Below are 23,958 nucleotides of genomic sequence, written 5' to 3' on the forward strand. Positions count from 1 at the left end.
CCCACATCAGGCTCGCTGCATGGAGCCTGCTTCTCCCTCTGTCTCTCTCTCCCTCTGTGTCTCTCATGAGTAAATAAATAAAATTTTAAAAAAGGAAAAAAAAAAGCAGCCCTGTTCTAAACACACACACACACACACACAAAAAAAGAACAAAAACAAAAAAAAAACAAAGCTCTGATCCTCAAGGCAGTATGGTACTGGCACAAAAACAGACACATAGATCAATGGAACAGAACAGAGAGCCCAGAAATGGACCCTCAACTCTATCGTCAACTAATATTCGATAAAGCAGGAAAGACTTTCCACTGGGGAAAAGACAGTCTCTTCAATAAATGGTGCTGGGAAAATTGGACAGCCACATGCAAAAGAATGAAACCAGACCAATCTCTTACACCATACACAAAGATAAATTCAAAATGGTTGAAAAATCTAAATGTGAGACAAGATTCCATCAAAATCCTAGAGGAGAACAAGGGCAACAATCTTTTTGAATGTGGCCACAGCAACTTCTTACTAGACACATCTATGAAGGCAGGGGAATCAAAAGCAAAAATAAACTATTGGGATTTCATCAAGATAAAAAGCTTCTGCACAGCTAAGGAAACAATCAACAAAACTAAATGACAACCTACAGAATGGGAGAAGATATTTGCAAATAACATATCAATCAGATAAAGGGCTAGTATCCAAGATCTATAAAGAACTTATCAAACTCAACACTCAAGAAACAAACAATCCAGTCATGAAAGGAGCAGAAGACATGAAGAGACATTTCTCCAAAGACCTACACATGGCCAACAAGCACATGAGAAATTGCTCCACATCACTTGCCATCAGAGAAATACAAATCAAAACCGCAATGAGATACCACCTCACACTGGCGAGAATGGCTAAAATTAAGACAAGAAATGATAAATCTTGGCAAGGATGCAGAGAAAGGGGAATCCTCTTGCACTGTTGGTGGGGATGCAAACTGGCACAGCCACTCTGGAAAACACTGTGGCTGTTCCTCAAAGAGTTAAAAATAGAGCTACCCTATGACACAGCAATTGCACTACTGGGTATTTACCCCAAAGATACTGATGTGAAATGCCAGGACACCTGCACCCCAATGTTCATAGCAGCAATGTCCACAATAGCCAAACTGTGGAAGGAGCCACGATGTCCTTTGACAGGTGAATGGATAAAGATGTGGTATACATACAATGGACTATTACTCAGCCATATGAAAGGACAAATACCCACCATTTGCTCGACATGCATGGAACTGGAGGGGATCACACTGAGGGAAATAAGTCAATCAGAGAAAGACAATCATCATATGGTTTCACTCGTACATGGAATATAAGAAATAGTGAAAGGGATTATAAGGGAAAGGAGGGGAACTGAGTGGAAAAAATTAGAGAGGGAAACAAACCATGAGAGACTACCAACTCTGGGAAATAAACAAAGGGTTGCAGAAGGGGAAGTGGGTAGGGAAGTGTGGTAACTGGGTAACAGGCACTAAGGAGGGCACTTGATGGGATGAGCACTGGGTGTTATACTATAGGTTGACGAACTGAATTTAACTAAAAAAAATTTTTAAAGAAATAAAGGAAAAGATTTACAAAATTTAATTCTGAATTTGCTTGAATATATGGTTTAAAGACAATGTATTGGGTTGTTTAGTTCTGATAATTGTGAGAAAGAACGCACGTATATTCCAGGAAACCCAGATTTTATTCTGGTAATGCATATGAGAAATATGTACCACCTGTAGATCATATTAGTAGAATAATTGGTAACTTGATGAGAAAGGTTCTTTAGTATTAGTGTTGTAATACAGAAGCATTCTTCTGCAAACCCCTGATAGAAACAAATAAGAGTATTCTTTCTAAGCCAGGGCTATAGTTAAACAATTAATGAGAATGTTTCACCTACCTCCATAATATGTTAGTTTCAATATAATAATGTAAAATATATTAAAATGAAAAATTGGCTCACAATCTTCATTAACTGACAAAGTAATACTACATTAAGACTTATACATTCTCAAAAACCAGTGCACTGAACTCAAGTGTTTACATCTCATAAGAGTTCACAATGGAATAAATCTGCTTTTCTGTATCACAAAATTTCAAAATTCAGATTCACATAAAATAAATGCAACCCCCCCACCCCAGACTTCTGCATGAAGAACTATGTCAAAGCAATCACTAAGAAACAGAGACTGGGATGAGGTTAGGCTTTCAGGCTCCTGATGGGGCATATTATGATCACTGAGACTACTTACTGCAAGATCAAGTCATACCTGCATATGGTGAAAGTTTCTCATCTAGTCTACCAAGTTTCTTTCTTCCTTTCTCCTCAAACTCTCAAAGCTCCCCCATTTTGTGACATGACCTTTTTTTTTGACATGTTCCTTATTTTACTGCCAATGTTGTAGTTTTTATCACAATTAAATAAACAATGTATCACAGTCTTCACAGGTACTACTGCATTTCCATGCCAACAACCTTGAAGGTACAAGAAATGGTTGACTGAAATATTGAGTCCTAAAATATCATCTGAGGAATACACCGGCTGTGATATGAACAATGTATTTTCAGGTTTTACCCTCAGTGTGAATGAGGATGACCCAAAAGTGAAGGAATCCTTCTGCTACCTTGTGCCTAATGAACAGCAAGTGAAGAGGAGGACAGAGTTTAAGTAGAGTGATTTAAAAGAAAAAGGCTGAGATGATTATTTCTTTGTGAAAAGAGTATCACTAAATTCTTATTCGTCAAGTGGTTACACATGTTCTTGTACATAAAAATACTCAGTATAGGGATCCCTGGGTGGCGCAGCGGTTTGGTGCCTGCCTTTGGCCCAGGGCGCAATCGAATCCCACGTCGGGCTCCCGGTGCATGGAGCCTGCTTCTCCCTCTGCCTATGTCTCTGCCTCTCTCTCTCTCTCTGTGTGACTATCATAAATAAATAAAAATTAAAAAAAAATACTCAGTATATGTTACTCTTATCATCACATCACTATTACTATTTAGTATACAACAGGTATATTCAATTTCTAGAATGGCTAGATTTATTTACCTAAAATAGGGGGCATGCCAGTATATGAATATCCTCTAATGGACAAAAAATATCAGGATACATGCTTATTAGTAACACTGTAAAACTTTATAAAAGAAGTTAAACTTTTATGAACATCTATTTTGAGTCTACTAAAGCTTTCAACAGCTTGATGAGTTATATAAATGAGCTAATGTTTTATTTCTCTTCTCTGAAATGTAAACCCATAATAGGTCAAAAAAAAAAACCTTAGAAAAATAATGTTGCAAAGTTTCTTAAGCAGAACTACAAGTGTGTAGAACTGCAACAGCTCCCTTTTTAAATATACATTTACAGGCCTATTTGTACTTATCCCAGGAAAGAAAGCATAGGAATTGATTGAAGTATTAGACCTTAGAGATTTTCTAACCATTAAATTGGTTTTCAGGGACTTGCTTTCTATTTGCACAAAATGAAGTCTACTTAGTAAAACAATTTAGATTCATTTCATGGTGATGCTTCTGTTATGACCTTCCTGCTGCCCATCTGCTTAATAAAAAGAAAATAAATGTTGTACTAAAAAATAACATTTATAATATTCATATAAGCAATCAATATTTTAAACTATACAATATTTCTTATTAATACAGCATCTTTGTGATTTAAAAACAAATCTTTTACTAAGATACCAGAGATTCTATTTAAGTACTGGCGAAATCAAAGTTATTCAGTGAAGCATTCTCTTCAGATTTGTTTATCATAAACAACACACTTCTTACATGTTTTTTCTTTTTTTTTTTTTTTTTTTTTTTTTGCTTTTTCTTAATGAGATGGTAGAATGACTAATTTCTCCCCTTCAGGAAACCAACATATCAAAATCTATGATTAAAGTATAAAATATTAAAACACTCATATTTTTATCATATTACGCAAAGCACTGTCTCAAAACTCTATATTTCAAATTATGAATGTGATTCAATAGTATGCTCTTAAAAATAATTTTTAAATGAATGTCCTCAGTAAAATAATTTTTTTAATTGAATAGTTTTAGCCAAATATTTGAAGTGACTTTTTAATAATAGATTTTTTTAGTTATTCTGTTATCACAATTTGGCAAAAAGAAGCATACAAACATTTTCTTGTTTATTTGCACCAAAGTAGGCCATCATTGTCATGTATTTTTCTTATGTACAAACAAAAATCAAAGTAACTTCTGGAAACAGTATTATATAATTACCAATTATTTCATTATTTTCAACTGGTTATAAATGAATCATTTAACTCACTAATATTAATATTGAAATAATTGTTGGATAGCCAAAATGCGTTCAATCATATTCGAGGAAAACTTTCATTATATACTTAACCAAAAAAGAAAGGGGTATACCCATGTCCAGAAAAATTACCTACTTAATTTAACAAGCAATTACCTAAACACTAAACCATAAAATTTTATAGACCTCATTATTATCTTTATTTCCACAGTGTTTGTTTCTGAAAGTCATTAAATTAAATGGCTCCACAGAAAAGCTGGATACTCTTTGACCTTCTACATAAGTGAATTTTGTAAGTGAAGTTGGGGCTGTTTACTAAAGCACCTAATTTTTCCACAATATTAATTGCTTTTTAATTTTAGTTTCTTTATGTCCATATTTTCTGGTAGAAGGTTAAAAAAAGTATTTCATTATTTTTTAAATGGTCATTTTAATCTTCTAATTAGCAATCCTAGTCAGTTTTTATTTTCTGTCAAACCTTCAATACACTCAATAAAACTTTTCTGGTCTGTACTGTATTTCTTTAATGTAAAAGCCCAGCAAAGGACAGTAGTACTCTGAATTAGGCAAGACTTAATTTTATAGGAAGTTGTTAAAATTTCCATTATGATGGAAAAATACCTGCTCCAAAGGAATGGTATAAAAGGGGCAAAATCCTCAATTAACTACGCTAAAAATTGTTAAAAGCTTAATTAAAAAGCCAAAATGTTAATAGCACACATTTACTTTAGCCCATCCCACTTGTCAGAGGTAGATCCTGGGGCTATGTTGAATACAGGATACTCCCTGTTATGTGGAGCTCACAAAATAACAACAAAATATATACATTAGATAATTAGAGGCAAAAGGTATAAATTTCAACCTCCATCATAAATATACAGTATTAAAATAAGGATAATCTAAATAAATGGAGGGATATACCATATAAATAGAAGACTAAAATCTATGAATACATCAATCCTTAAAAATACATATGTATATGTAAACGAATGTGTACACACACATTCTTTCCAAATCATGTTATAAATTCAACTTAACCTCAAACCGTCACCTTTCTATAAAAATTGACAAAGTGACTCTAAAATTTATATAGAAATAAAAAGGACCTTGAATAGCCAAACTACCTTTAAAGAAGAACAAAGCTATAGGACTCATGCTAACTGACTTCAAGAACTTAAAGCTTCAGTAATCAAGAGTGTGGCACTAGAATAAAGACAAATAAGTAGATTAATGGAACTGAATAAAGTCTAGAAATAGACCCACAATTATAGAGCCAAGTGATTTTCAATAAAAATACCAAAGAAATTCAATGATGAATGAAATTTTTTAAGACTAGTGCTGGAATTATTGGATATTCCTATAGAAAAAGTAAATTAACCTCTAGCTCCTAACTTACATCATATACAAAAATGAATGAAAGATATAGCTGAAATAAAATTTCTAAATCTTTAAAGGTTTTAGAAGAAAACATAGAATAATATCTCTGAGACCTGGGAATAGGAACAGTATCTCCAACAAGATATCAAGAGCAATAGTATTAAAAAAATAAATTAGAATTCACCAAAATTTAGAACTTCTGTTCACCCAAAGACATCATAAAGAAATTGAAGAGTGAAGCCATAAACTGGGAGAAAACATTCACAATGTTCTGACAAAAGATCTGTAACCATAATAGAATAGAACTCTTACAACTCAACAATAAGACAATTCAACTAAAATTGGGCAGGACTTACAAAGAAAGCAAGAGAGATGAACAGCCAATAAGTACACACAGACACACACACACGTTCAGTATCATTAGGTATTAGAAAGTGCACATCAAAACCACAACAAGCTGGTACTATACAATTACTGAAATGGCTAAAAAGAAAAACACTAACAGCACTCAATGTTGGTGACAATATAGAGCAACTAGCACTCTCATATACTGAGAATGTAAAATGACCCAACTAACTGTTGGAAAATGGATTAATTTCTTATAAGTATACACTTACCCTTTGGTCCAGTAATTACATCCTTAAGTTTTTAACCAAAAGAAAGAAGACACATTTCCACAAGAAGACTTGTACACAAATCTTCACAGCAGTATTATTCATTAGGAACCACAGTTGAAAACAATCCAATAGAAAAAAAATAAACAAAATGTGATATGCACTATACAGTAGAATACTACATAGCAGTAAAGAAGACCAAATTACTGATAAACTCAAAAGTCACAGATATTATTTTACAGAGTTGATGCTGAATGTAAAATGTCAAACACAAAGAAATGCACATTCTGTGATTCCATTTATGAAGTTCTTACACAGGCAAACTGATCAAATATCAGAACACTGATATATCAGAACACTGACTGCAGAGGCAGGGATGCCTAAGAAGGGACATCTTCTGTAAGAACTGTAAAAAAATAATACATTTTACTAAGTGGATGTAGAGTGTGGGTGGGGGTAGCGATGAAGTAATGGGAGAAAAGATGGTTAAGAGTTGAAACTGATAGGCCCATGTGATTCATTATTCTATTTTGTTTTCTTTCTAAATCCTTGATATTTTTTTCAAAATTAGCTTACTATATGTAAATAATAAATTGCTATGTGCCTGTCTTCTGGAAGAAATATGACTTTTGGTGTTTATTCAGTACTACTGCTATTGCTAATCATAAGGTTGACAAAGATGATGATGATGATGATGCTATTCTACCTATTTAATATATACTGTAGACCAGGTATTATATTCATTATCCTGTGATGGGTAAGTCAATCACAATTGTTGCCTTCATCAAACTCACAGGACTATAGAAAATAGTAAAAAGAAAATAAAATGCAATAAACTAGTCAATGTTATGAAAGGAAAAAAGGGTGCTGTAACATAGAACACTGGTTTAATCTTTATTGAGCACTCACCATGTGACAAGGATCGATAATATCCCACTTATATATGAGGGAACTGAGTGATAATTATATTATTATATCTAATAAAGGATAGAACATCATGGATTTGTGTTGCTCTCTCCACAATATGTGACCTGTTATCAGTGTCTGTTCTGAATTAAAGTATGAATGGGGTTAGTAATACCCCCATTATGAGTTTAATAGCAGATGCTGTCCTTTCAAGAACCTAACTGACCCACAAAAAGTTTGTTTGACTTCATTATTATTATGTAGTAACCAGGTAAGTCAACCCACAATGAATTCCCTGTTGCCATCATGTCCCTCTATCCAGTCGATTTTCCAATAAAAACAAGCTCACATTATGCTTTTCTTCAAAACTATCCCACCCAGAGGGAAAAAAGCAAAGTCCTAACAAAGGGCTCTACCACTTACCCCCTGGTTGGTTCCAGTTACTAGTCTCCTTACTAGCCCCCTAACAAGTCAAGCTGCGCCCACCATAGGCTCTGTGTATTTCCTTTTCCCTCTGCCTGGAACTTCCTTTTCCTAAGTTCATACGTGCCCTCCTTCAGCTTCTTCAGATATCAGACAGGATTTCTCTCACCACCCTCTATAAAACTGTATGCCATTTATCTCTGTCTCCTTTACCCATGTTACTTTTCTTCATATAGTTTACCATCACGAATTATATCTGCCAACAACCACATGTAATCAGTGGCTATCTTATTGGACAGCACAGCCTTAGAGAGAGTTAACAGCGCAGAGTACCCATGTTACTTTTCTTCATATAGTTTACCATCACGAGTTATATCTGCCAACATCCACATGTAATCAGTGGCTATCTTATTGGACAGCACAGCCTTAGAGAGAGTTAACAGTGCAGAGGTAAAAAAAAAAAAAAGTCTGTCAATGAATTAGAAGAAGAGGAACAGCATGCTGCCACAGAAGCTGAAGGAAAAAAGAATGAAATAAGATGCACAGTTAAGGAGAATAGGTTGGGTGGAAGCCAGACTATGGAATGTTAAAGTACAAATACAATGATGCCTTTCAGAGTAAACCATCCAATTGAGAATATTTTCAATGTCTACACTACGAGAAGACATAAAGCACTAGCCATTGTGTATGGAGGAGTCTCAAAAAAATAAAAAATTGAAATACCATTATGAACCACTAATTCCACTACTGAGTATTTCTCCAGAGAAAATGAAAACACTAATTCAAAAAGATAAATGCACCCTTAGTTTACTGCAGCATTATTTACAATAACCAACCAAGATATGGAAGCAACCCTAAGTGTCCATGAGTAGATGAATGGATAAGGCAGATGTCATGCTCACACATGGTCACACATGTGCACACACACACACGTGAGGGAATATTATACAGCCATAGAAAAGGATGAGATGTTGCCCTTTGGAACAACATGAATGGACCTAAGAGGTATCCTGCCAAGTGAAATAAGTTGGTCAGAGACAGACAAACACCATATGATTTCACTCATGTGCGGAATCTAAACAATAAAACCAAGGAATAAATAAAATTCAGAATTAGACCTATAAATACAAGAGAACAAATTGATGGTTGCCAGAGGCAAGGGAAATAGGGAGATGGGCAAAATGGGTGAGAGTGGAAGACACAGACTTCCATTTATGGAATAAGTCACAGGAATAAAAGGCACAACATGAGGAATATAGTCAATAATACCATCTTTTGCAGTGAATATAGCATCTTTTGCAGTGAATATAGCATGTAGGGAGGTTGAATCGCTATGTTGTACAGATGAAAATAATGCAACAGTGTCAACCCTACTCATTTAAAAATTATTTTAAAAATTAGGTAGCAATCCAGCGCCATGAATTAAAGCTCGTTTGAGAAAATACTTTTCCCTATGTTCTTGTACCTAAAGGCACCGGCAGATTGAAAGTGAGGGGGTGGAGAAACATTTATCATGCAAATGGAGGTCAAAAGAAAGCCAGAGTAGCAATATTTATATTGGACAAACTGCACCTTTTTGTTCTTGTTCTGGCCTCATGGAATGATTTTAAATGTGTTTTGTCTTTTATATCATTTATAAGATTTTGATAAAGACTAATTTTTTTCTTTAATGTTTGGTAGAATTCACCAATGAAATCATGTGTTCTTGGACTTTTCTACGTGGGGAAATTTTTGATTCCTAATTAAACTTTCATTCTTCTTGTTGGTCTAAAAGATTTCCTATTTCTTAGATCCAAGATTCATGATTCAATTATGCTAATTTGTGCATTTTTAGGAATTATCTGGTTTTTTTCCTAAGTCATCTTATTTGTTACCATATAATTGTTTATAGCAATCTGTTGTCACACTATGTATTTCTGTGGTTAATCTGTTTTCTCTTCCATTTCTCATTTCAGTTTTTGAGTCTTCTCTCTTTTTTCTTAATGTAGTTAATGCATTGCCAATTTTAATTTTTTGGAGGAACTGGTCATTACTTTCAATGTTATGTTACTGTTTATTCTGGACTCTAGTTTACTTATTTCTAATTTTTTCTCCGTTATTTCCTTCCTTACTAAATTTCAGCTGATTATCATCTTCTTCTAGTTCCTTGTGGTATGTTTATTTGAACTTTTTTCTTAATACAAGCATTTATAGCATAAATTTCACTGTAACATCTGCTTCTGCTGCATCCCATAGGTTTTAGAATATTGTGCTTTTTCTTTTGTTATTGAGACATATTTTGATGTGCCATTTGTTTTCCTTTTTTTAAATTTTTTTTTGTATATTTTTTATGGAGTTTGATTTGCCAATATATAACACCAGTACTCATCCCAAGTGCCCCCCTCAGTGCCTGTCCATTTGTTTTCCAATTTAGCCCACTGCTTGTACAGTAGTGTGCTGTTTAATATTTACATATTAAATATTTAATATTTACACTGTAGATTTTTCAGCTTTATTATTGATATTTAGCTTTGTACCAATGCCATTGGAAAATATACTTGGCATGATTTTAGGTCTTCTTAAATTTGTATTATTCATTATGTTTCTTTTTGCTTGTGTAATTGAAGAAAATGTATATTCTATTTTTCTTGGATAGAATGTTTTATACACATATATTCTTAGAACCAGGGGATCCCTGGGTGGCTCAGCAGTTTAGCACCTGCCTTCAGCCCAGGGCGTGATCTTGGAGTCCTAGGATCGAGTCCCACATCATGCTCCCCACAGAGAACCTGCTTCTCCCTCTGCCTGTGTCTGTGCCTCTCTCTCTCTCTCTCTCTCTGTCTCTCATGAATAAATAAAATCTTAAAAAAAATGTATTCTGAAGTATGCTTCAAGTAGAAAATGTTCTTGTTGAAAAAAAATAATTACTGTAACTGAGAATACTCATTTAAAATAAAGCATATCCAGAGGGGATGGGTGGGAGGATGGGTAAAATAGGTGAAGAAAATTAAGAGTTTACCTATCATGATGAACACAGTAATGGTGTATAGAACTGTATTGTACACTTGAAACTAATATAATACTGTGTGTTAACTACAGTGGAATTAAAAACTTAATTAAAAAATAACATTAGGAAACCATTGGGGGATATCAAGAACAAGAGTAATTCTGAATCTAAAAATTATTGAAGCAGATGTCAAAAAAATGAGAAAGTGAATTAAATTCATTATGTTGTTTCAAAATATGTTTAAGTGTAAAATAGTAATTCTATAAGAAATTGCATCTGGATGTTTTCCCTATTCTTTAACGTGTCTCAAGTGGTTAAAACAACCAAATTACAAACAAATGTGTAATTCAGAAATAAATTTTTATGGGAACTTAATTGATTGTATAATTGATCAAAAGGTACCAAAAATGAATTTTCAAGTGTTTATCTATTAAGTTCTTAATTTTTAAATTGAGTATTAAAAAATTAAAAATAAGTAAAAAGTATTAAAATATATATATAATAAAAAATAAAATAAATAAAATGACAAATGATCTGCATTTTATTATAAAAGTAAAGTTAAATTGTCCTTTTTCAAGAAAGATTATCAAACTACTACTTATATTATTTCTCTCCAGTATCTAGTATACACTTTTACCTTCAATGCAATTATAAACACTTTTTAATAGTACATTTCTTCCCTTAAATACATCTATATAGGAGGAAATTTTCCAAACATTCATTTCTAAAACTTTTCTTTATTTTTTTTTTAATTTTTATTTATTTATGATAGTCACAGAGAGAGAGAGAGAGAGGCAGAGACATAGGCAGAGGGAGAAGCAGGCTCCATGCACCGGGAGCCCGACGTGGGATTCGATCCCGGGTCTCCAGGATCACGCCCTGGGCCAAAGGCAGGCGCTAAACCGCTGCGCCACCCAGGGATCCCTAAAACTTTTCTTTATTAAGGTATAATTTACCTATAATGTTGTACCAGTTTCAGGTGCACAATATGATTCAATATTCATATACAGTGCAAAACGATCACAATAAGTATAGTTAACATCCATCATCATACATACATATATATCATACATGAAACCATATTTTAGATAAGATAATCTACATTTGTAGCAAGATAAGGAAAACCTCTGTTCTAAAATAGGCATTGCTTGCAACAGAGAAAAAGGTCATTTTTTAATATAGCAATTCAAATGAAATTTAGAGTGAAATATTTCCCCTCTGATGTCTTCCTTTATGCTTCATCATTGCTGAATTTCAAAAATATTAATGATGTGATGATTAAAAAAATATCCAAGGATGACAGCCTTTAGAGATATTGATAATAATAGCTGACATTTTCAAAGCACTTTGTGATTTACACAGCTCTTTAATATAGATTGTCTCATTTAATTATCACATCACTCCCTAGGAGTTAATAATATTATGTACAATTACTCCCAGTTTAACAATAAGAAAACTGAGTTAATAAGTAGCAGAATATTGGAAGCTAGGTATTTGAACCTTAAGTTCAATACTCTTTCCATGCCAACTCTCTTCTCTAGATAAATACTAAGCTTATAGCTATCTGATTTCTCTGATTCTTCTAGATCCATCATTAAATGCTACCAGTATAATGAGGACAATATATAACAGATCTGTAAGCTTCCTTTTACATACTAAAGATTATTATTAGAAAAGTATTTAAAATCTACACTTATCTTGCCTTGAGAAATAGTCTTAATCCTGAAAAGGAAAACTTTATGGTAGGTTCTATGAAAGAAATCTCGTGTTTATTACTAATCTCTATTAGAAAATTATCTTCAAAAGTTGAATTGAAAAACCGTGTGATAAAATATCACAATGTGGGGCAAACTTACAGCATGACAGAAGTAGTTTTGGTAATTTTTTACAAAGCTTCAGTCTCCATTTTCTGAAATGCATCCAAAAGAATTAGGCTCCAGAGACATGCTTCACCAAAAGGTGCCATGAGAGCACAATGTACTTAATATTCATTTAATGATATAAATATTAGGCATCTACTAAGGGTCAAGCATCTTTCATTCAAATTTTCCATGTCAAGTAGATTATTTATTTTCCTTTTCTAATTTGTTAAAGTTTAATTATTCAAATAAAATAGATTTAGGAGATAATAATCATAACTCTTTAAACTAAAACTGTATTTTAATAAATATAGTAAATTTTATATACATTTAGTAAACTGATAATTTTTAGTAAACACAAACAAGAATCAGATCTCATTTGAGTGATATGTTTTAGTTATGGGCTAATAATTACATAGGTAATAGTTTATATGTTTTGACTGCAATTTCTAAATATAGTATTCAATAAACCAGTAATCAATAATGATTATTTAATGTCCCAAGGCAAAACTCATTGCAGGAAAAGTCTCTATCTATTCAAAAGAAAATTAGCAAACTCAAGCAATAGTTCAAAGAAGATCAGGAACTGAAAGAGTATGCCAGGCAGCACTCTGAAAAATTTGCTGTGTCAAATTCCCAGTGTATCCATTAGGTGTCTATAGAATATCACAGTGAACATCAGGGCCAATAGTGCAAACCACTTCTGAGAAATGAACTGAGAATAGAGAGAATGCTGGTTCTAGTAACTTATCATTCCATGGATTATCATATACTTCTAAGACATAAAATGTCATATAGTATACCCACAGATAATATGAAACCTGTATAACTTGAAAAAACATTTCTATAAGTGTAAGTAATAAGTGAATAAATGATCATAAAATTATCTTTTATTTACTACCACATTAAAAAAAAGATTTTATTTATTTATTCATGAGAGACACAGACTGAGAGATAGTTAGAGACATAGGCAGAGGGAGAAGCAGGATCCTCGCAGGGAGCCTGATGGCGGGACTCGATCCCAGATCCTGGGAACACCACCTGAGCCGAAGGCAGGTGCCCAACCGCTGAGCTACCCAGGTGTCCCTACCACCACCTTTTAAAAGTAGGAGCTTATTTTATAACTTTCCTTCACTTTGCAATGCGTAGTCTTGTTTTTTTACAAAGATCTTAAAAATATTATGTTTCTGTATGGTAGTTCTGCTTATCTAATTTTTTGTTGTAATAGGATTCTTTAACAGAGAAAACCACTCTTTAAGTATTTTTAACAAAAAATAATGAGCAAAGGCATCAATGTTCTCTACTCCATATCTAAGCATTGATTTTCCATCTAACATTGTCTTGATGACTAGACTCCTCCTTAGTCAACACATTCACATATTTGTCTTTGCCAGAATAACAGTGTTTAATTTTGTTCACGAAAAGTTATGTCTTTCATTAATTTCAGAAAGAAAGGTTTGGCTTCTGTTAAATTTCTTTTCTATACATAAATTCATGCTAGAAGGTGACAAATCTTCCTTTGGAGGATTTTCAAATACCAAAATTCCTCTAATTAGGAATACACTAGCTCCTTCCTTCTTTTCTGTTTCCCATAATTTTATTATTTTGGAATTTAACATCCTCCTGGGGTAAAATCACTACAAACCATGAAAATATTATCAAAACTGTAAGAAAGTGAGTGTTACATAACAAATGAACCATCTCCTATACAATTTCCTGCATTCTACTCTTCCTGGTGGGTTGCAGTTGTGAGAGTTTGGATCATCTGTTCAATTAAGTTGCCTTTCACATTCTTTCCAACTAGAATTTAAATATAATTCAATTCAGAATTAAAGCTCTGGTACATTAACCACAGTTAGCTTCATTCAACTCTTTACTTCTATTTAGTCCAAAAGAAAAAAAAAAAGTCATTTAAAAATTAACATACTCAGCTGCCTGTTTGTAGCATTTCAAGTCTTTCTTCAAATTTTTGTTCTCATTTTCTAAAAGCATATTCTGTGTGTAGACATCTGGAACATTCCCAAGATCTCTAAGACCAGTTACTCCTTTCTGTATTAATTCATACCTAGGATAAAATCAAATAAAAGGCTTTATGTTGTTTCTGTCTACTAAATTGGCTTTATTTATGTACAATTCAAAAAGTTAAGTCCTAGGGGATATTTACAGAAATGAGTTGTGGTACTACTTTTGTAAATTAGAATGTCAACATTCATTATACATATTTAAAATAAAAAAATAATTAATTGCTAAGGTACTAACATCATCATGGTACATAAACTATAACTGAACATCTTGTATGTTCCAGGCACTAATCTAGACACTGGTGAAAACAAAATAGTCCAAGTCCCCATCCATTCTAGTGTGGATGGTGATATGTTTTATGAAGTAAAAGGAAACAGGATAAGAGCGATAGAGATTGAAGTAGAGAGTGATGGGGGCATTTGTGCTATTTTATATAGGTTGAACACAGAAAGTATGACTGGCTAAGTGCTATTTGAGCAGAAAACTGAAAGACATAAAGGAACTAAGTCATGGAGATATGAAGGAGAGAAGCTTTCTCAGTTGACAGAAAAATAAATGTAAAGACCCTGAAAAAAGGAGATGTTTGACATGTACAATTAAAAGCAAAAAGCCTGTATATCCGGAGTATCTGAAGCTAGAGGAAGGGGAAGACTAGTAAGAAATGGGTCAGGAAGATAGCAGGAAGCAGGAGAGAAGAAACAGGAATTTGATTTTACTTGAATCAGACTGGAGCCACTGGAAGGCTTTGAGAAACAAGTGATACTCATCTGATTTCTTTTAAAAGGATTAGTCTGCTGGGGAGGTGGGGCAGGGGGATGGACTAGATGGGTGATGGGTATTAAGGAAAGCACTATGATGAGCATTGGGTGTTGTATGTAAGTGATAAATCACTGAATTCTACTCCAGAAACCAACATTACACTATATGTTAACTACCTAAAATTTTTTAAAAAAGAAACTTCTGTTCTTAAAAAAAAACAATAATAATCTGGCATCTGCTTGAATAAACTGACTCTAGAGGAGCAAGAGTAGAATCAGAAAGACCAGTTAGGAGATTGTTGCAAAAGAGAGAGAATGGTGGCATGAACAAAGTTTGTAGCAATACAGATTATGAGAAATAGGTCCCTTTTGGGCATGCTGTTAAAGATGGAGACAACTTATTGGTGGAGCCAATAAAGATTTTCCTACAGATCATCTGCCAGGTGTTGGTTTTTAAAAGAGTTAAGGAATGACTCCAAGGTTTCTTGTGGAACAACAGCCAGCCATTTACAAAGATGGGGGAATGAATGAGTGCAGTAGGAATTGGGTGGTTGGAGAAATTAAGGAATTGCTCAATGCAATATGTATAGCAGGCAATCAAGTGAGGATGAATTCTAGGTATACATGTCCAGAGTTCAGGGGAAAAGTCAGGACTTGAATTCAAATTTGGGAATCATCAGTAAACAGATACTACTTAAAGTCACAAGACTGGACAAAGCCATCTAGGAAGTGAATGTAAAGAGAGAAATGAAGTTTCTTGACTATTTCAAGATTGGGAAGAGAAGGAAATACTACTAAATAGAGACTAAGAATCAGAGGGGGTCATGAAGTACTAAGTGAATATGAGAGCATTGCAGCTCAGGAACCAAGTGAATAAAGTATTCCAAAAAGGAAGACTTGAAAGACAGTGATAATGCTGCAAACAGGATGAACAGAAGTACTGAGGATCAGTCACTAAATTTGGCAATGTGCAGCACTGAAAAAACTTTAATGGAGTCATGGAGATGACAGAGCAACATGAGGAAGTGGCAATGTTCTCTTTCAAGGAGACATGCTATTAAGTGGAGCCTAGGAAGTCAAGATGAACTTAAAAGAAGATGTGGAGTTCAGCGTGTTTTTTTTTTTTGTCTTCTGCCGTTTTTAAAATATAATAAAAATTGAATATCTGTATGCTTATAGGAATGACCCAGCAGAAAGGGAAAAAGCTTAGAGAGCAGAAAAGAGAGGGGACAATTGCCAAAGCAATGTCCTGGAGCAGGTGAGAAGAGCTAGGCTCCAGGAGACAACTGGAGGGTTGGCCTTTGATGACAGTATGCAGGACTCAGCCTCTGTGACAAGTGAGTAGGAGGAGGCCTAAGAACAGACATGACAGGTTAGTAGAGAGGGAGGCAGGAGTCACAGAACTTCTGTTTTCTCAGTGAATTTAAAAGGAACATCAGAGAATCACTTACAGATTTGTAACTAATTATAATTTTATGTATACATTATATATAGCAATAAAGCTAAACAAAATATAAACATAGAAAAACTTTTCAGTTACAAAGTTATTAACAAAGAAATCCCTGCAGATGAGCTATAGATGAGCTAAACATGTTTAAAAATGTTTTAATCATCAGCATTTTCATATTATAAATCTTAATTTTATTAATATATTACATATTAATAGTCATATGGTTGTGTTATATATCTTATATTAAAATACAGCAAGATAAGCTCTGTGGAATATTCAAAAGGTTAAGATAATAGAATTAAGTAATACTTGCCACAATTTATAAAACAAACTAACCATTTAATTATAAATTCACTATTATATTCATATTTAGAATGTGATTTATACTTATCTGAGAAGAGAAGATGTAAGGATTGATTGAAGTATTAGGCCATAAAGTTTTTCTGACCATAAAATTGGTTTTCAGCAACTTGCTTTATTTAACACAGAAAAAAATCACTAAAGAAATTATTTTTTAATTGGAGTTTGATTTGCCAACATATAGTATAACAACCAGTGCTCATCCCATCAAGTGCCCCCCTCAGTGCCCGATTTTGATAAGAAAAAAAGTGATATGTAGTCCTTCTCTAAATTAAATGTTATGTAAATAAATTAGTATATGGTAAATACAAGTCAAGAATAATACAACATAACATATACTATGTCATGTATCTTAGGACGTTAAAAAATAATTTATCATGTAAAATCTCTATACTCTATGTAAAAATTATATTTTTAGATTTTTAAATGATTTAGATTTTTAAATTTTTAAATTTTTAGATTTTAAATTTTTAAAATTTTTAAATATTTTTAGATGATTTTAAACTAAAACTATTCTAATACTGTTAGATCATTAGGAATCTTAATCTACAAACTCCAGAAATACACTAATACATTTCTCAATAAAATCAGCATTCCCTACATAAGATATTTTTGGTTTTGTTTCAGGTGTGTGTGTGTGTGTGTGTGTGTGTGTTAAAGAAATATCCTGGCCTTTTTATTTCTTCCTCTTTATTCCCTCACACTTAGAATAAGACTGAAAAGTGTTCAGATGGGAAAAAAGATCGTTATTTAACTATTAGGAACAGGAAATAAAATTTACCAACAAGAAACCTGCCAATAAAATTACATAATGGTCTTCATATTTACCATAAGGTCCATAAACTACTTAGAATCACACAGAAATGGAGAATATACATGTATTTCAGGGAGAAAGTACAAAGGCTTTCGTAAGCTTTGTCTATATACCAGAAGAGTTTAAGGCCCATTGTCACAGATGACAAATAGAGCAACATAATTTCAGTAAGCATATCAATAGAGTCATAAGAGTAAGGCTTATTTTTCCTTCCTGATGGTGCCCGAGACATAGGATATAAAAGACAGGGAAACAGTCACCTAGATAATAACAAGTATTGAGTGAGAATTTTTCCTCCATGTTTTAGGGACAGTTAGGGAAAATACTTTACCAACAAAGACAAAATTCTGTTAGCTACAGCTAACCCACAGTGCACACTTGTGATTCACAGAAAAAATTCCTATTACATTCACACATACACACACAATTTCTAGAATTCACAAAAAAAAAAAAAAAAAAAAAAAAAAAGCTTTCTGGGCTATATGTAGTTAATCACTTAGTAGTCGACTACATGTAGTCCACTGTGACTAACTTTGCTATTATAGCATGAAAGTGGCCATAGACAATACCTAAAAGAAAGGTTATGGCTATGTGCCAACAAAATTTTATTTATAAAAAGAGGCAGGCCAAATTTGTTTGCTGACCTTAGATTTAAAAGGCTTACTGCAATTACTGTTTGAGGATTGAAAAACCACAAGCCAAATTTTACTGCCCAGGTTTTCTGGTTACTTTGAGGTTTTCTATTTTATAAACTAACAATGAGGAAAACTCATTTTGTAAAGTTCTATAAGACAAATGAATTCATAGTAATGAATACTATAAACGTTTTTCTCTATAATAAAAAATGATTAAAAAATATATTTAATATTCTAATAGCCCTACTATGCAGAGTAAGTAAAAGTTTCTGATCAAAGCAAAAATTTTGTCATTTGAAATAAAGAGTCAATACTGTGAAATCTTATTACAGTTTGTAACTTCATTATAAACTGACTGACGGCTAGGGATAAGGATACAATTATTTGAAACACAGTTTTACTAAACCCATATAATAATGAGATATATGAATTTTACTTTAAGATTATTGTAATATACTAAATGGCATGCTTATATAGGGGTTCTACAAGTCCTAATACCACTGTAGTTTCCTGAAGTTTTATCTCAATTCAAATTGCTAAATCTAAAAGGACAATATGAACAACAAGCACTTGTTAAAAATACAGTTGGTTCCAGATTTCTCAAAGAGAATCATTTCACACTTTGGAATGAACAAACATGGAAGTACTACATGTCCTATACATATTCTTAGAAAAAAAAAAAGGAACTGAGCCTTATTAATTTTTCATTTCATTAGTACTGTAAATTAATCATCTACCTACTTTTACAAAAATGTATTTTCTAATACATTTGTAATTATCTCTTAGGGACATTTTTATAAAAATCATTCATGCAATTTCTATTTAATAGGAACATTATTATTTTTCTACCATCAAACTTGCTCTTTTTCCTAAACTGTTTTAATGAAAAATGGTCCTTTTCATTCAATTTATTAACTTTAGATATGCACTTTAAAATAATAAAACTTATTTCTTCTATGTACATGGTCTTGGTAGATGAGAACCAAAAAAAGCAGCAAATAAAAATTACAACAAAGTTGTGGTAGTAGAAATTACAAATTGCTCCTTATATTTAAAATTAGGATTTAGTCTCAAAACACTACAAACATTTTTTATATCATAGTATCCCCTTCCATGATATGAAATGTCTTTTAAAATGGCTCAAACATATTTTTACATCCAATTATTCAATATTTCATTAAGAACGTTAGGACTCTGAAAACATGCCTGGTGACATTACTGCTGTAGCAGAGGAATAAAGACAGGATGCCTGCTGATTTCCATAACCAATAAGTTACTAAAATTTTCGATTATAAAAAAGATCTGTGTCTAGACATCGTTTGAAAATATAATTCTGCTTATTTCTAAATGAAGAAATATTTATAGAAAAAGAATTAAACAATTGTGAGAGCAGAGAAAGGCCATTACACTAGAAGTAAAGCAAACGAAGTAGTACTCTTGGTAGGATGTCTAAATGCAGGAAATATTACCCTTAATAATTATGCAGAATGTATTAGAAAAGTATTTTATAAAAGAGCTTTGTATTATTATATAATCCCAGGACATATTCCATTTTCTTGATTTTTGAAAATCACTCAAATTTGAATATTTAGAAAGGAGGTTTAATAAAAACTTCTCTTAAACTGACATCTTAATTATGTGAGAGAAAGTGTGTTGTGGTTCCACTGGTGGGGATGAGAAAGGCTTCCATCCATTTCATCCATTTTGCATAAGCTGAACAACTTCAAATCCTTTAAGACAGTTATAAGTGTACATGTTAGCATTTTAGAGAACTATTTATCTACATAATTGTTTACCATTCAGACTGAAAGCAATCAAGAGTTCTGGTCATTCCCATTTTGATTAGGAAATTGCAGAGAAAGTCTTCTATTACTTCAGGTACTTGTTGTTTTGAAGGAAGGACTGTTTTCTGCTCCTGAAATTTAAATGTGTCATTATTTATTTTGAAAATATAAAATCATCACTAAGCTTTGATTATTGGTACAAATGTTTATTTTTTCATATATTTTTGTTGAATGTTATGTTCCAGGAACGATTTTAATCACTAGAGATAAAACAGTAATGAATTTATACCTATGTAAGACTCAGTCTTCACATCTAATAGTCAAGTAGATGGAGACAGAAAACGAATAACTAAATTAAAAATACATAATATGGCAGATGGCACTAAGGGTCTGGGAGAAAAAAGAGCAGAAGACTGAAGGGAGGGAGAGCCAGATGCAGGGCAGATATGTATGTGGAGCTGGGCTATTATATATGTAGAGTGATGAAGGAAGATTTCACTGATAAAGTGGAATCTGAGCATAAACCTAGAGAAAGACAATCATGTTTAAGTTATAGCAACAGCAAATAACCTGAGGCAAGAGCATGACTGGATTATCTAAAGAACAATAAGGAGGTCAGCTTGTCCTTTCAATAGCATATAACACATTTTTACAAAGGGGGAACATATGGGCCTTTTAATTCTTTCAATTATTATCATTATAAAAAGAAATATAATAAATTCTAGTGCCTTGATCTTTAGAAACACTATGATAGAGAAGAAGTTATATGCTACAAAGTAGTTTATCCTACCATTTCATAATGGAAGTCAGTCTATCAACTATATCAGGGGTCAGCTAACTATATAAATAAAGTTTATTAGAACACAGCCATGCCCACTTGTTTACATATTGTCTATGGCTGCTTTCATACTACATAAGAGAGGTAAGTTGCAACAGACATCTTATAGCCCTCAAAATCTAAAATACTTACTATATGACCCCAAAGAACAAGTTTGCAGACCCCTGAATCAGAAAAGCAAAGGTATTTCAGCAAGTGAGATATGAATTTAAGACAGTCATAAAACCACCATAAGTCAGTGTATAAAATAAGCCAAATAATAGGTAGATACTTAAAAATATCAACAGCATCATTGTCTCCAGAGTGCCTTAATTTTCTTCTTATTGGCAAGAACTTACCAATCTAACTGCTGATTGTTTAAACAGACAGATCTATTTTCATATATAGAAACTCAACAATAGCCTTTCCTTCCTCCTTCTCCTTAACATGGTAATGGTTACATACCAGGTAAATGTTACATACCTGTTAATAGTTACATAGAAATGCATGAGGAAAGAATGCCTGTTGCCCTAAAAGGTTTTTCTCAAAAGTGCTATACATAATGTAATGCTGATCTTAATTACTAGTAGCTGCTACAATATTCAAAACAATAATCCATTGAAGCAAATTTGGGAGAAATTTCCTGATAAATGACTGGGGGGGTTGTTTTTGTTTTTAAAGATTGATTGATTAATTGATTGATTGATGCATGAGAGACACGCAGAGAGAGGCAGAGATATAGAAAGGTGGAAAAGGAGGCTCCTCACAGGGAGCCTGAAGTGGGACTCAAATCCCCCGACCTGGGATTACACCCTGAGCCAAGGCAATTAACCACTGAGCTATCCAGGCTCCCATGACTAGGGTTTTAAAACAAAATTTTTAACACTCAAGTAGGATAATTTGGAATATCTTTCCTATGATCATTTTAAGAGATATTATATAATAATGTTGATTATGTGCAGGGCCCTATATCAAACATGTAAAACACCACGGTAGCAGAATACAACATCCCTACCTTCAAGTCTTTGCATTATGGTGGAAGAATATATACAATTACTGGATAAGGATATAATATGGCTAGAAGTAAACATTCATTACACAATAATAAATGCTACCGTTGCATTTCTGGTCAATAAATTTGAATATGATATTTAGAATGAGATAGATGATAGTTGAAGTAATTGGGAACACAGGAGGAAAAGGAGGACAGAGAGACTGTACCTATTTTAGTTTCTACAGATGTCTGCTAATATTTGCATGTACATACACATCTGGTAGATTGGTTCCAACACATCTGGTAGATTACTGCCTTCTCAAATAATATTTCTTTTCTATCTTTTCCTGAAAACATCTGATACACATACTTTGAAACACTCAAAGTAGAAATCCAACCACCTTTAACTGCCATGATTCTTACTCACACATGGAAATTAGCAGTCCTATCAACATCTTATATGTAACGTGCACACACACACACATACATGTTCCAAGTGATGTGACTGTTTTTAAACTCATATATAATATTCACTCAACATATATTTGTTGAACATCTCCCAAATGCCAGGCACCATGAAAGGTGTTAGGGATTAAATATGAATGAGATACTGGCCTTGTCTCAAGGAATTAAAGACTAGCTGAATAAAAACAACAAATCCCCTACCACATTCTTTAGTAAAATAGTTGATAAGAAAAAAAATGTTGTAACATATTAAGAACTCCCTGTGAGATGAATATTCCATAAAACAACAACAACAAAAAAAACCACGATGTTTACAAAACCCATTTTAGTATCTGTGTCCAATACCAAATTCTGCACATTAATGTTAAAAATCCTTGGTTTAATATCCAATGAGATTAAACAGGCAGAGTTCTGAAGGAAGGTGTCATTTAGTGAAGTTATGAAAGAGTAACCATGATATAGAAAATGACAAAAAAAGAATAAAAATGACTACTTAAGTGTGATAATAAACACACAGAAGAGAAAAAGGTACAACAAGTGACAGGATGGTATTTACTAAGTAAAACTTAAGTTTAGCCAGTAAAACTTAAAGATTAAATGACTTTCAAGACTTCACATAAAAAATCTGTGTTCATATTACAAAAACTATAGGTTGTGTTCAATTCTCACCAAAATCTGAGTATCTGTAGCCTGTTCTTGGACCATCTGAATTGCTTTTGCCAGGTCTTCTTCACCTTCTGGAATGCTAAAATTGTCATCTGCTATCTAAATCAAAAAGAAAGAGGATAGGAAGAGCAAGCAGGCAACCTTACTTCATTTCAGAAATATTTTTTCCTCAGAAAACAATGGATCAAAAAATATATACCTTATATAAGACCCCATGTTATTCTGAAGTTCTGTGACAAATGAATAACTAACAAGCAGGAAGCTTTCTGACTTCCTAGTAAACATCATTCAATGTCACCTCTGATAAACTCCAGATCAGCTTATGGGCATCTACTCTCATCTATAATGACAAATGTAGTCTAACAACTCTGCTGAGAAAAAAAAAAGTAAGGCTACTTCTCTTTTGTAACTACTAGCAACTGCCAATCTCTAGTTTAAAAAATAAAAAAATAAAAAATAAAACTCACTGCCTAGATATTAAGCTCTTGGAAGAATGCAATTGATTCTAATTATGACACTAATAATGATGGTTCATACTTACCATGTGCTTCTTATTTTTTTTTCCATGTGCTTCTTATGTGCTGATCAGTTCTATGCCTTTTATATGAACCCTTCAGTAATTTCATGTGGCACATATTCATATTATCTCTATTTTACTAGTAGTAATAAAAAGCTTATCTACTGTTTTTTCTTTTACTTGCCCAAGCCACAAACTGCCAGGCTTGCTTCC

The 23,958-nt window shown here is 32.9% G+C and overlaps 1 protein-coding gene across 9 annotated transcripts in view; it reads right to left on the minus strand.

Moving 5' to 3' along the window:
- SPAG16 (sperm associated antigen 16) overlaps positions 1 to 23,958 on the minus strand; it is a 908,675-nt gene that overhangs the window by 874,388 nt on the left and 10,329 nt on the right. For all 9 annotated transcript variants that reach the window (XM_072812774.1, XM_072812773.1, XM_072812772.1 and 6 more), the window contains exons 3-5: positions 23,232 to 23,327; positions 20,299 to 20,417; positions 14,391 to 14,528 (exon numbers count right to left, since the gene is read on the minus strand). In XM_072812774.1, the coding sequence (XP_072668875.1) occupies positions 14,391 to 14,528; positions 20,299 to 20,417; positions 23,232 to 23,327 (353 nt within the window). The remainder of the gene's footprint in view (positions 1 to 14,390; positions 14,529 to 20,298; positions 20,418 to 23,231; positions 23,328 to 23,958) is intronic.

The sequence above is a fragment of the Canis lupus genome, chromosome 36, assembly GCF_048164855.1.
Source record: "Canis lupus baileyi chromosome 36, mCanLup2.hap1, whole genome shotgun sequence".
Classification (NCBI taxonomy): domain Eukaryota; kingdom Metazoa; phylum Chordata; class Mammalia; order Carnivora; family Canidae; genus Canis; species Canis lupus.